Raw genomic sequence first — 10,779 nt, 5'->3', positions numbered from 1 at the left:
AACCTTACTGGCCTAGAGAATTTTATCCCAGGCATTCTTAGATGGAAAACAATACTTTGGATTTTTGTTCTAAATTGAAGCTTGTGAAAATAATCACTGTAGTTAGGTGAGGCCCTAGTGTTTTTTACAGCAGAGGTGAGTTACTTATAAGATGGCTAATGTGTGAATTTCATTTAGTCTTCCCTTAGGCTTTGAGAGCCTTGTCAGGCAGGATGGAGAAAACCCACGTGGCTTAGCTGGTGTGAATGTGTCATCAGGACCATCAAGCTTCAGATTAAGCTGCTACTGAGTAGTAAGACCCAGTAGAGGAAGACATGAGAAGAAGTCACCGTCATTGGTCTGTCGGCTGTGTTCCTCTTAGTCCTCCTTGTGTTAATGACAGGCAGTAGCTGGGATTTGTAGAGGGTGGGAAGGAGGAACACCGTAAGACCTGGGGAGAGGAAGTCCCCAAAATGCCCCCATCCTGAGGCCAGATACATACTTTAAAACCCAAGTATTCGCCATAGCAGGTAGACAGATGGAGGATGGCTGGGGAAGGAGGTTGTGGGCTGAGTTTAGGGGACTGCAGATACAACTGAGCCTGGTCCTCAGCTGCTCCTTGCTGGTAAACCTCAAAAATGGCATGTCAGAGTGGGCCACTAGAGACCTCTGACCCCAGCAACACTGGCTTGTCCTCAGGCGTGGGTGTGTCAGAAGTCAGTGACTTCCTGGGAAATGGTTGTTTCAGATCACATTGATCTTTCCTTTTGTCTTTCACCGTATGGTAGGACTTGAATCAGTTTTGATTCTGTGTGTATGTTCTCTTCGTTTGGAACCTGGCGTTTCTGTCTGTTCTTGGCAGTGCATAGGAACCCAGCCTCCTGTATTTTGACCCTCCTGCAGGCACTGTGGGACCCGAGGGTAGCAGATCCATCTCCCGTCCCTTGCTGCATGATGGTCACTAGCTGATCTGTGATGGCATCCCTCCCTCATTGATTTTCTGTGTTTGAAGTATGTGCACATGTGCTTTACAGAATAAAACATCTGGATTTACTTGGTTTGTCGTCTTTCTCCAGCCTGATAGGTATCCTTTAAGGTGTAGGCCAGAAGTACTTCCAGTATCCCCTGCCCTGAGGAAGAAGGGTGGCCAGTGTTTCCTAGTAAGGTGACCTCAACAAATCCATGGGTCTTTGTACAAAGAGTCTAAGACCTTGTATGAGACCATGAACCTGACCCGAATGCTACCAGAACACCTTAAGGGCCAGGGCTGGCGAGTACATCCAGTGAGCCGCTGAGGGCACAGCGAAGCAGTAGGGTTCTGGATTCTATCCTCAGTGCACAGGATACACACCCAACAAACGAGCAGAGGTTAAAGATACCCCGGCCAATTACCTATAAATCCTTAGTGTGTCCTCAGCCACCAGTAAAGCAGGCTATGGCTGGAGACAGCTCAGTGCTTAAGAGCTTGCTTTCCACAGGACCTAAGTTCAATTTCTAGCACCCACATCGGGCTCAGAACTCTTAACTCCAGCTCCAGGGATGCCCTCTTCTAGCCTCTGAGCACGCACACATAGTTTTTGGGGCTGGGTAGTGGGGAAGAACAGCAGCTCGCTCCGCTCTCTGGGTGTTAAGAGTCTTGTCTGTCTGTCCTTCACCTACTCCTTTCTGTTGGAACCCTGCCCATTTGTGAAAGCTGGGCTTTTTGCCTCTGAAAAACAAATTTCTTGTGCTGTTAGTTGATCGATGGCCTGTACCTCAAGTGCTGGGATTAAAGGCCTTTGACTAAGACTGTCAAATCACAAACCAAAGCAGACCCGTGACTAACTCCCCACGCTGGCCCCAGTTTGTGATGGCTGGTAGACCTCCATCCTGACAGAATCCAGAATCACTGTGGGAACAGATCTCTAGGTCTCCTGTCTGTGGGATGTCCTGGGGTCCCCACTGAGTATCTGCATTCATCTCTGCTCCCTGACCGCAGATGGAGCATGACCAGCTGCCTGGCCATTCTGCCATCGTCTCCTCTGTTGTGAAGACCTGTGACCCCTCACTGTGAGCTGAGGTAAACCTTGCCTTCCTTAAGTCGTTTTCAGGCATTTCATCCCAGTGAGGAAAGTACCGAATACAAAACCAGAGTAAGAGGAAGCTGTCTAGAAATGCAGGCCAGAGCTTAGTAAAAATAAGTTTTATTGATTACATATAATTTTTAACTATCCTAACATATATTATAAACTTTTAAGATTAGTATTAAATGACTTTATATATTTTCCCAAGAATAATCTAAGTCAGTTGTGATACCATGTTTGTTCAAAACTAAAAATTCAATTTCTCCCCAGTCATTCATTACACATCTATTTGTAGGGAGCCAGAAAGTTCTCTCCAAGCTCACACCCCAGACCTGGACTTCATTATGCAGAACACATCTTCCTTCCCAGCAGGCGTCCCCCTTTGTTATCCAGACCCCTCTCCAGTCATCTGTCACGTACTAAATCTACCTTCTTATCCAGCGCTGCCTCTGGTCTTCCCTTTGGAACTAGAAAGGCATACACATCAGTGAACAGCTGTTCTGGACTCTGTATTTTGGGTTATTTTTTTCATTTTGGCTGGAAACCCCAATTGACAACAAAAATACCAGGCACCCAGGCCAATGTTTAACACAAGATGGAAAGTGGCACATTGCTCCAGAGGGCTTTGCAGGTCACAGAAACGCTCTGCTGCTGCTGCTGCTGCTGCTGCTGCTGCTGCTGCTGCTGCTGCTGCTGCTAGCTGACAGACGGACGCCCGCTGTTGTGCTGCGCTGAGGACCTGCTCGGTGTCATTCAAACTTCTCATCTCCCTCCTCCACATCTTTCAGACTGAGCACTTCCAGAGACCCCTTGCCTTTCGTTTCCTTTTTTATCAGCTCGTCAATTTCTCTGAAGCAGCCTGGGTCGATGAGGCATACCTGCAATGATTGACAGCTGGTTTCCAAGGGAAGGTGGGTAAGGGCACAGAATAAACCCAGTTTTAACGCTCAGGGCACATCTAGGGCTGAGTTCTAGGTGCTGCTCACATGGAGGCCAGGGCAGCAGCTGGGTCTGGAGTTTAGCTTGATGCTAAGTACCTACTGTTGGACTTTGGGACTCACCCCTTGTTATGGTTTCTACATGCTCAGCCCAGGGAGTGGCACTATTAGAAGGTGTGGCCCTGTTGGAGTGGGTGTGTCACTGTGGGTGTGGGCTTTAAGACCCTCCTCCTAGGGGCTGGAGAGATGGCTCAGTGGTTAAGAGCACTGACTGCTCTTCCAGAGGTCCTGAGTTCAAATCCCAGCAACCACACGGTGGCTCACAACCATCTGAAATGGGAACCAATGCCCTCTTCTGGTGGGTCTGAAAATAGCTACAGCGTACTCACATACAATAAAATATTCTTCTTTTTAAACAAAAAAAGACCCTCCTCCTAGCTGCCTGGAAGCCAGTATTCTGCTAGCAGCCTTCAGATGAAGATGTAGAACTCTCAGCTCCTCCTGCACCATATCTGACTGGATGCTGCCATGTTCCCACCTTGATGATAATGGACTGAACCTCTGAACCTGAAAGCCAGCCCCAGTTAAATGTTGTCCTTTTAAGAGTTACCTTGGTCATGGTGTCTGCTGTGCACAACACTAAGGCCCTAAGACACCCTTGAAGATGGGCCTGGCCAGTGCTACAGCTCAGTGAGAGCAAGCATTGCTTAGCATTAAGACCTTGGGTTCAGAGGCTGGAGAGATGGCTCAGCACTGGCTGCTCTTCCAGAGGTCCTGAGTTCAAATCCCAGCAACCACATGGTGTCTCACAACCGTCTGTAATGAGATCTGGTGCCCTCTTCTGGTGTGTCTGAACATAGCTACAGTGTACTCATATATAATAAATAAATAAATCTTAAAAAAAAAATCCAAATATCAAGGACAGAGCAACTTGTATAGAGAAAACAAAAACCCAGAAGGGGCCAACACCCCCCCCCCCAAGAAAATCATGTGAATGCTTAACTACACTATCCTATTCACACCCGGGCACGTTAGCCTGGCCTGCACCTTGTAAACATTACTCTATGGTTTAAATATGAAATGTCCCCACAGACCCACATGTTCGAAGTCTTATCTCTGGCTGGTGGTGCTATTTAGCCTCATCTGGGAACCTTAGTAGCTGAGGTCTACAAGGAGGGAGAGGATCTCAGGGCCTGACTGTAAGCCACAGCTGCTCTCCTGTCCCCCATCTCCTCTCCTTCCTGTCCTGCCCAAGAGCATGAGGCCAAGCAGTCGTGGACCTGAGCCCTCTCGGACTGAGCCAAAATGAACCTCACTTCCTTTAACCTGCTCTCTCAAGAGTTTGGGTCACAGCTCTGCAAAAGTAACAAGCACTGCATTACGATCAGGAACTCGGCTACTCTGGTAGAAGCCAAGAATAACGGGTCAAGGTCACACCCCGGGCCGCGCTGCTCGCTCCACCCCCATCGCCTTACGATCTCCAGCTGCTGGCTGTAGTCCTCACTCTCCACGACCTTCATCAGGGGCTTCAGCTTTTCCTTCAGCTTCTTCCCCTCGTTCACCGGCAGGAGGAAGCGCAAGCGCATGTGGGCCCGCTCGATCTTCATCTTCTCCTTCAGCTGCTTTATCACCTCCAGCGCCTTTCAAGACACAAGGAGGGCCTGTGGTTTAGCGTTTGTGCTGCACGGACACACAAACCAAGCAATCTCCACAAAGCTGCAGTATGCGCGAGGCTGCACGGCCAAGATACACGCAACCCTAAAATACCTAGGAAAATCGAAGTGTCTCCTTTTGTGAAGTGGAAAAAACACTCTTTGCTGGGAGTGCAGTTCAGTGGTGAAGCATTGCCCAGCATGCATGAGGACCTGGGCTGCCCTCAGCGCTCTAAAAGCAAGAAAATGTGTGGGGTGGGAAGTGTACACATTTGCAAACATAAGCGAACTTCTCTAGAACAGACAAAATGTCTTTCAGTTGGCCTCAGAGACTTTTAAGCCATGAACCGTGGGGACCTGAGCCCATAGCTCAGTTCACATTAATTCTAGAACAGTGGTGAGACCAGGCAAATGTTCCTTGGGGAAATGGACTACAGCTGTCCCACCAGCCGTCCAGCAATGAACTTCCCACTTTGTGTCCACCCCTGCCTGATAAGCTGTCATGGGGTAGATAAGACAGACTCAATGGCTTCCTTGAAAGTCTGATAGCCAGCCACTCAGTGTTAGGATGCCTAATGGTCTGGAGAGCTTTGAGTTTAGATGTAAGTTCTGACAGGCCTTCCTGCTGGTATCTCCGGCATTGACCCACAGGAAATTTCACCTGAGCTGCATGTGGAGGAAACATGGGGCTGGGCTTGGGGACTCTGAGGATTTATGGAGAGGGAATGGTGTACAGGTGGCTGCCCTCTCACGAGTGAAGCATGTGAAGTCATTAGTCCCTGGATGACCTCCCCTGTGATTTTTCCCTGTACAGGGAAGTGTGGGTTGTGAGAATGGAAATTCTGATGTCGCCCAGAGTTCCTGTGTATCAGCGTTCTTCTCTGGCTCCTTCCATTTTTCTGCCAGGCCTTTTCTGTTTTCTGGATGTACATGATCAGGGCTAAGTCAGGAAACTGCCGGAGCGCTGACAGCTCAGGCAGTGTGTTAGGTTATATGGATCAACTGTACTTCGTGGTCTGGTGAACACGTTACATGCTATATGAAAATGTAAGAGTGTACATGTGTGTGTGTCGGTACATGACACAGCCTGTAAGGATGCCTGCCCTCTTCCGTACTCTCTATTGTCCTCTCCAGACAGGGTCTCTACTGAATCTGGAGTTTCTCAGGTAGACAGCAATGCCCAGAAAGCTCCTGCCTCTGTCCCCCACAGCACTGGGACAGGTGCAGAAGCAGGGGACCCAGTTCAGCGTCTCATCCGAGTTCTGGATCTCCAAATTTAGGTCTGCATTCGTGTGCAGCAAATGCTCTTATGGACTCAGCCACTTCCCCTGGCCTTTCTTTTAGAGTTTCTCATGCAGTCCTAGCTTGCCTCAAACTCGTTATGTAGGGAAGGATGACATTTTGCTTCCACCTCCCTCATCATGAAGATACCAACCAGTATTCCTAACTCGAAAAGGCTGTAAGCTCCGTGAAAGTGCTATGGAGCTGACTATTCTAAAGAAACGGTGATTTTTATTTTCTGAGATGGTCTCAGCCTCTCAAGCATTTGAAATCCAGGCACGTAGCAGATTGGCCGGCCGAGCTGTATGAAATTTGTTAATAAACAGAAACAGGGAAAGCGTTCGTGTGATTCAAAGTCTAAGTGTGTTTTTAAAGGGTTGAGCTAGACGGGAAGTAAGAGTTCTGTGTGTATTTCTGTTCCATCATAGGGGGCAGCTGCTAAGGGTGGGGCTCAGCTGGAAGTGCTTGCCCAGAATAATCAGATCCCTGCTTCCCATAACTAGCACAGCAAGGCTGACTAGAAGTGCATGCTTCTGATCCCAGCACCGGAGATGGGGAGCCAAGGAGCATCAGATCCTTCCATGGTCCTACATTCTGAGGACAATGATGACCCCTCACCTGCTGCTTGGTGCTCTTGTTGGGTTTGACGGAGTAGTGGATGTCCTTCATGGCTCTCTCGATGAGGATGACGGTGTAGGGTCTCTTTGTTTCCGGGTTCACACACTTGTCTGCCACAATGGTGGCAATATCCCTAAACATCTGCTCCAGCTGTGTGTGCCGTTCTTTATCTGACACCTGAACTTCTCCTTTAGTCAGAATCTAAAATGGCAGAACATACAGAAAGCCCCCATCAGTTCCAGTTTTCTTTCTCCACTGCACAGAATTAGCAGGGAGGAAAGGAAGTGCCATCTCCTGTAGCTGCTGACGCAGAACCACGTGCTGCCTAAATCCAGCACCGGATTATAAGGAGCTCCCTGATCCCACTTACTGAGGGACAGGGAGAAAGTCCATTTAGAGCAGTCACGACCCCTTTGGGTTGCAGATCAGATATCCTATATATCAGATATTTCCATTATGATTCTTAACAGTAGCACAATTACAGTTTTAAAGTAGCAATAAAATAATTTTATGGCTGGGGGCCACAACATGAGGGACTATATTAAAGGGTGGTGTACTGGCTGGTTTTGTGTGTCACCTTGACACAAGCTGGAGTTATCTCAGAGAAAGGAGCCTCCCTTGAGGAAATGCCTCCATGAGACCCAGCTGCAAGGCATTTTCTCAATTGGTAATCAAGGGGGGAGGGCCCCTTGTGGGTGGTGCCATCCCTGGGCTGGTAGTCTTGGTTCTATGAGAGAGCAAGCTAAGCAAGCCAGTAAGTAACATTCCTCCATGGCCTCTGCATCAGCTCCTGCCTCCTAACCTGCTTGAGTTCCAGTCCTGACTTCCTTTGGTGATGAACAGCAATGTGTAAGTGTGAGCTGAATGAACCCTTTCCTCCCCAACTTGCTCCTTGATCATGGTGTTTGTGCAGGAATAGAAACCCTGACTAAGACGGGTGGCAACAATAGGAATTTTGGTGGTATTATATACCTTGCATGCTAAAGGTCCTGCATTCAATCCTCAGAACCACCACCACAGAGCCCCCCTAAAACCATATAGGTAGACGGGGTGACATACAATTTTAATCCCAGCACTTGAGGGCAGAGCCTAGAAGATCTGAGGGTGAGGTCAGCCCGGTCTACATAACAAATTCTAGGCTAGCCAGAGCTACATAGTGAGATCTTGCTTTAAAAAAAAAAAAAGTTTGGGGTTGGGGGTGGGAAGCAGTCAGGTAAATGAAGTGACTTAATAGAAAAGTTAATTTCTAAAGTTTGATTAAAAAAAATCCAGAAGCTGGACATGGTGGCACCTATTGTCTCTAAGGCAAAAGAACAAACATAAGCAGATTTAGGAGTTTATCATATTCCAGGACGGCTCTGATGAAATGGAGAACCAGAGCCAGTTGGTGGCAGTACATGCCTTTAAGCCCAGTACTTGAGAGGCAGAGATAGGCGGATTGAGTTTGAGGCCAGCCTGATCTATAGAGTGAGTTCCAGGAAAACAGGGCCATGAAGAGAAACTCTGTCTTGAAAAACAAAAGATGGAGAAGTGGGCAGTTATGCAGCTCCTAAGGATGGCCCAGTGTCAGGGCTTAGAAAGGAAATAGCGAATTTCAATGCCCCAAGTTGGCAGAATATTTAATGTCCCTGCAGCCTTAACCTAAAACTGGCAGAAATGGTCTGGGAACCGTCAGCGGCGTTACAGAAAAGTCCCTGAAGGTCAAGGAGAACCCTCAGACAGAACAACCAACTCTCACTATGACGATTGTGGAGCAGACGCTAAGGCACACAGCACTGCTCCTGCTTCTGATGATGCCTGTCCGGAAACAGCAACGTCTCTCCTGTCAATCATTTACATTCTGAGAGGTTTAGTAATGTGGAAACGACCCTCAGCATCCTGAATCGGGAGGACTGGAGAAGTTCCTGCATCTCCTTTGCCTACGAAGACGTCCTTCCCACCACGTGGCTCTAATTCACTGCAGTCTCCTCGCCACCTTGGCCACCTATGTGTTCTAATACAGGTGTTTAAACTGCTTGCCCCTTTCTAGTTCGTTTCAATAAAGATGGGTGTGCATAGAGAGTGGACTCTTATTAACAGTGTGACTGGTATTTCTTGCAATTAAAGCAGCATAAACAAATCCAAGGTTTGTGTCAATGTGACCCTGGGGTGGGGGCTGGAGAGAAGGAACAGCGGCAAAGGGAACTTGCTGCTCTTCCTGAGGACTGGAGTTCAAGTCCCAGCACCCAGACGACAGAGCTAACAAACACTTCTAACTCCGGGTCCAGGGGCATCCAATTTTAGTTCTGTGGTCATTTTCTAGTCTCTTACACACCTTTTATCAATTTGTACTCGTGTGTGCACACTAAAAAATAAAGTTGGGCATGGTGGAATGCACCGTTAATTACAGAACTCAGGAGGCAGAGGCAGGTGTATCACTGAGTTCGAGGCCAGCCAGAGCTACACAGTGAGATACTGTGTGTTGTCTCCCCTTCCACCATATCTGTATTCTCCCATTTAATCTTGGAGCGGGGAAAATATCATGACATTGTTTTATGTGAGGAAAACTCAGGGTGTGGTGGGGAGTGGTGCTGAAGGCTTCCATCCTAGAATATCTGTCCCTAGATGGCAGTAGTTAAGACACAAAGTTTCTTTTCTTTGTGACTGTATTTAGAAGTAATGGATGTGGGTGAGGTGGCACGATGCTGGGGAATCTGAAGTTCCCCGCCAGCATGGCTATCCGCTGAGTTTGATGTCCGCCTGGGCAACATAGTGAGACTCGTCTCAAAGGTTAAAAAAAAGGCAACAAATACCATACAAACCTCCCCAAATCTCCCAACAATATTAACTTGAAAAAAAAAAAAAAACAACTAAAACAACAAAACCTCCCCAAGAAAAACAGTGGTCCTGATGTTGGCTATGATCATGAGAATGGATTATGCTGCAGCTGGCAGGACCTACCTGCTTGCAGATTTCAGTCTGGTCGTCAGTCCCAAATGCACTGATGAGGTCTTCCTTCTTGGCAACCTGACCTTTGGAAACATTGACAAACACTGAATGGGTCTGCAGAACTTCATCAAGGTCTTTTTCCCTTGAAAGGGCAGGAGAGAAAGTCCTATGTGAATCCACTGGACAGCTGAAAATCCACTCACATTTAAACACAAGATGTCAACCAGATAAAAGGGAAGTGCTACATGCTGGGTGTGAGGCGCACATCTGTAATCCATCATTTAGGAAGTAGAGGCAGGAAAATTTAAGACAAGCCTCAATCCCCCACCCTCACCCCCAAAACCTAAAGCCTAAAACCTAAAGGAAAAAGGAGAAATCACCCACCCAATTACCCTCTCTCTCTCTCTGGTGACTACCTGCGCAGGGCCAATCGAAAACTCAGGACAGTATCTGTATTCTCCCACTGCACTATGGAGGGAAAAACCACGTCATTGTTTTATGTAAGAAAACTCAGGGTGTGGTGCTTGCGTCCTGGAATGTCTGTCCCTAGATGGCAGTAGCGAAGACATTATACGCACTTTGGGAAACTGGGGATTCTGAGCTGTGTGTGAGACGTTTGCTGTACGAAATTCAGTATTCGTAGGTGTAGGATTAGCTTCCGGACTACTATCCTTGGAAAAATGGCAATGTTTCTTTTCTTTGTGATAGCGTCTTAATCATTAATCCAAGAGGCCACCGCGATTTTGGGGTCCTCGTGGTTGCAGCTTTGTTTTTTTTAGGACAGGGTCAAACACACCTGGAACTCACAGCAATCCTCCTGCCTCAGTATCCTGAGCACTGGGATTACAGACATAGGCCACCAGTCCCACCCAGCTCTGATGAAGTTTATAGCTGGCAGTTTTTATGACACCAACAAAATCTCAAACCAAAACCCAATCCGAATCAGGCAAACCAGTCCTGAAGGGTACCCGTTGCTCTCAAGAGCCAGGGTTAAGAAGACCAGGCCTCGAGGTGGCCGGTCCGCTGAACTCTGGACACAGCATCACTCACACTCCACTCCGCCAGCCGACGACCTTGTTTTTATAGCAGGCGATTTCGAAGCGCTTCCCTCCCCGCTTCATCCGCACCACGGCCACATTGGTCAGTCGGATCTGGTTGGTGGGGGTGAAGATCGACATGGTGGCTGCTCACAGATCTCGAGCTCGCGGGGACTCCAAGTGCTCAGCTGAAACGACCCTGCGGCGCGCGAACCCTTAACGCCCAAAGAGTGCGCAGCTCTTCCGGTCCCTACTCCGGGGCAGCAGCTACTGCGTACCCGAT

General features: G+C 48.2%; 1 protein-coding gene across 1 annotated transcript; it reads right to left on the bottom strand.

Annotated features, from left to right (window-relative positions):
* Positions 1–2,708: 2,708 nt before the first annotated feature.
* On the bottom strand, positions 2,709–10,779 carry Sbds (SBDS ribosome maturation factor). Its single transcript, XM_032886837.1, has 5 exons — positions 10,510–10,779; positions 9,472–9,601; positions 6,532–6,732; positions 4,456–4,620; positions 2,709–2,920 (listed from the first exon to the last, which is right to left on the bottom strand). Exons 1-5 carry the CDS (start codon positions 10,635–10,637, stop codon positions 2,792–2,794), a joined length of 753 nt encoding a protein of 250 aa, XP_032742728.1. The 5' UTR covers positions 10,638–10,779; the 3' UTR covers positions 2,709–2,791.

This window comes from Rattus rattus, chromosome 16, assembly GCF_011064425.1.
Source record: "Rattus rattus isolate New Zealand chromosome 16, Rrattus_CSIRO_v1, whole genome shotgun sequence".
Taxonomy (NCBI): Eukaryota; Metazoa; Chordata; class Mammalia; order Rodentia; family Muridae; genus Rattus; species Rattus rattus.
This window is presented reverse-complemented; position numbering and strand designations above follow the sequence as displayed.

Excerpts from the sequence above, each read along its gene's own strand:
- Sbds (XM_032886837.1), bottom strand. The coding sequence starts at position 10,637 with ATGTCGATCTTCACCCCCACCAACCAGATCCGACTGACCAATGTGGCC. Across the intron at positions 6,733-9,471 it reads AGACTGAAATCTGCAAGCAG|ATTCTGACTAAAGGAGAAGT; the intron begins GTAGGTCCTGCC and ends CTGCCATTTTAG. Across the intron at positions 2,921-4,455 it reads ACAGCCAGCAGCTGGAGATC|GTATGCCTCATCGACCCAGG; the intron begins GTAAGGCGATGG and ends CAATCATTGCAG.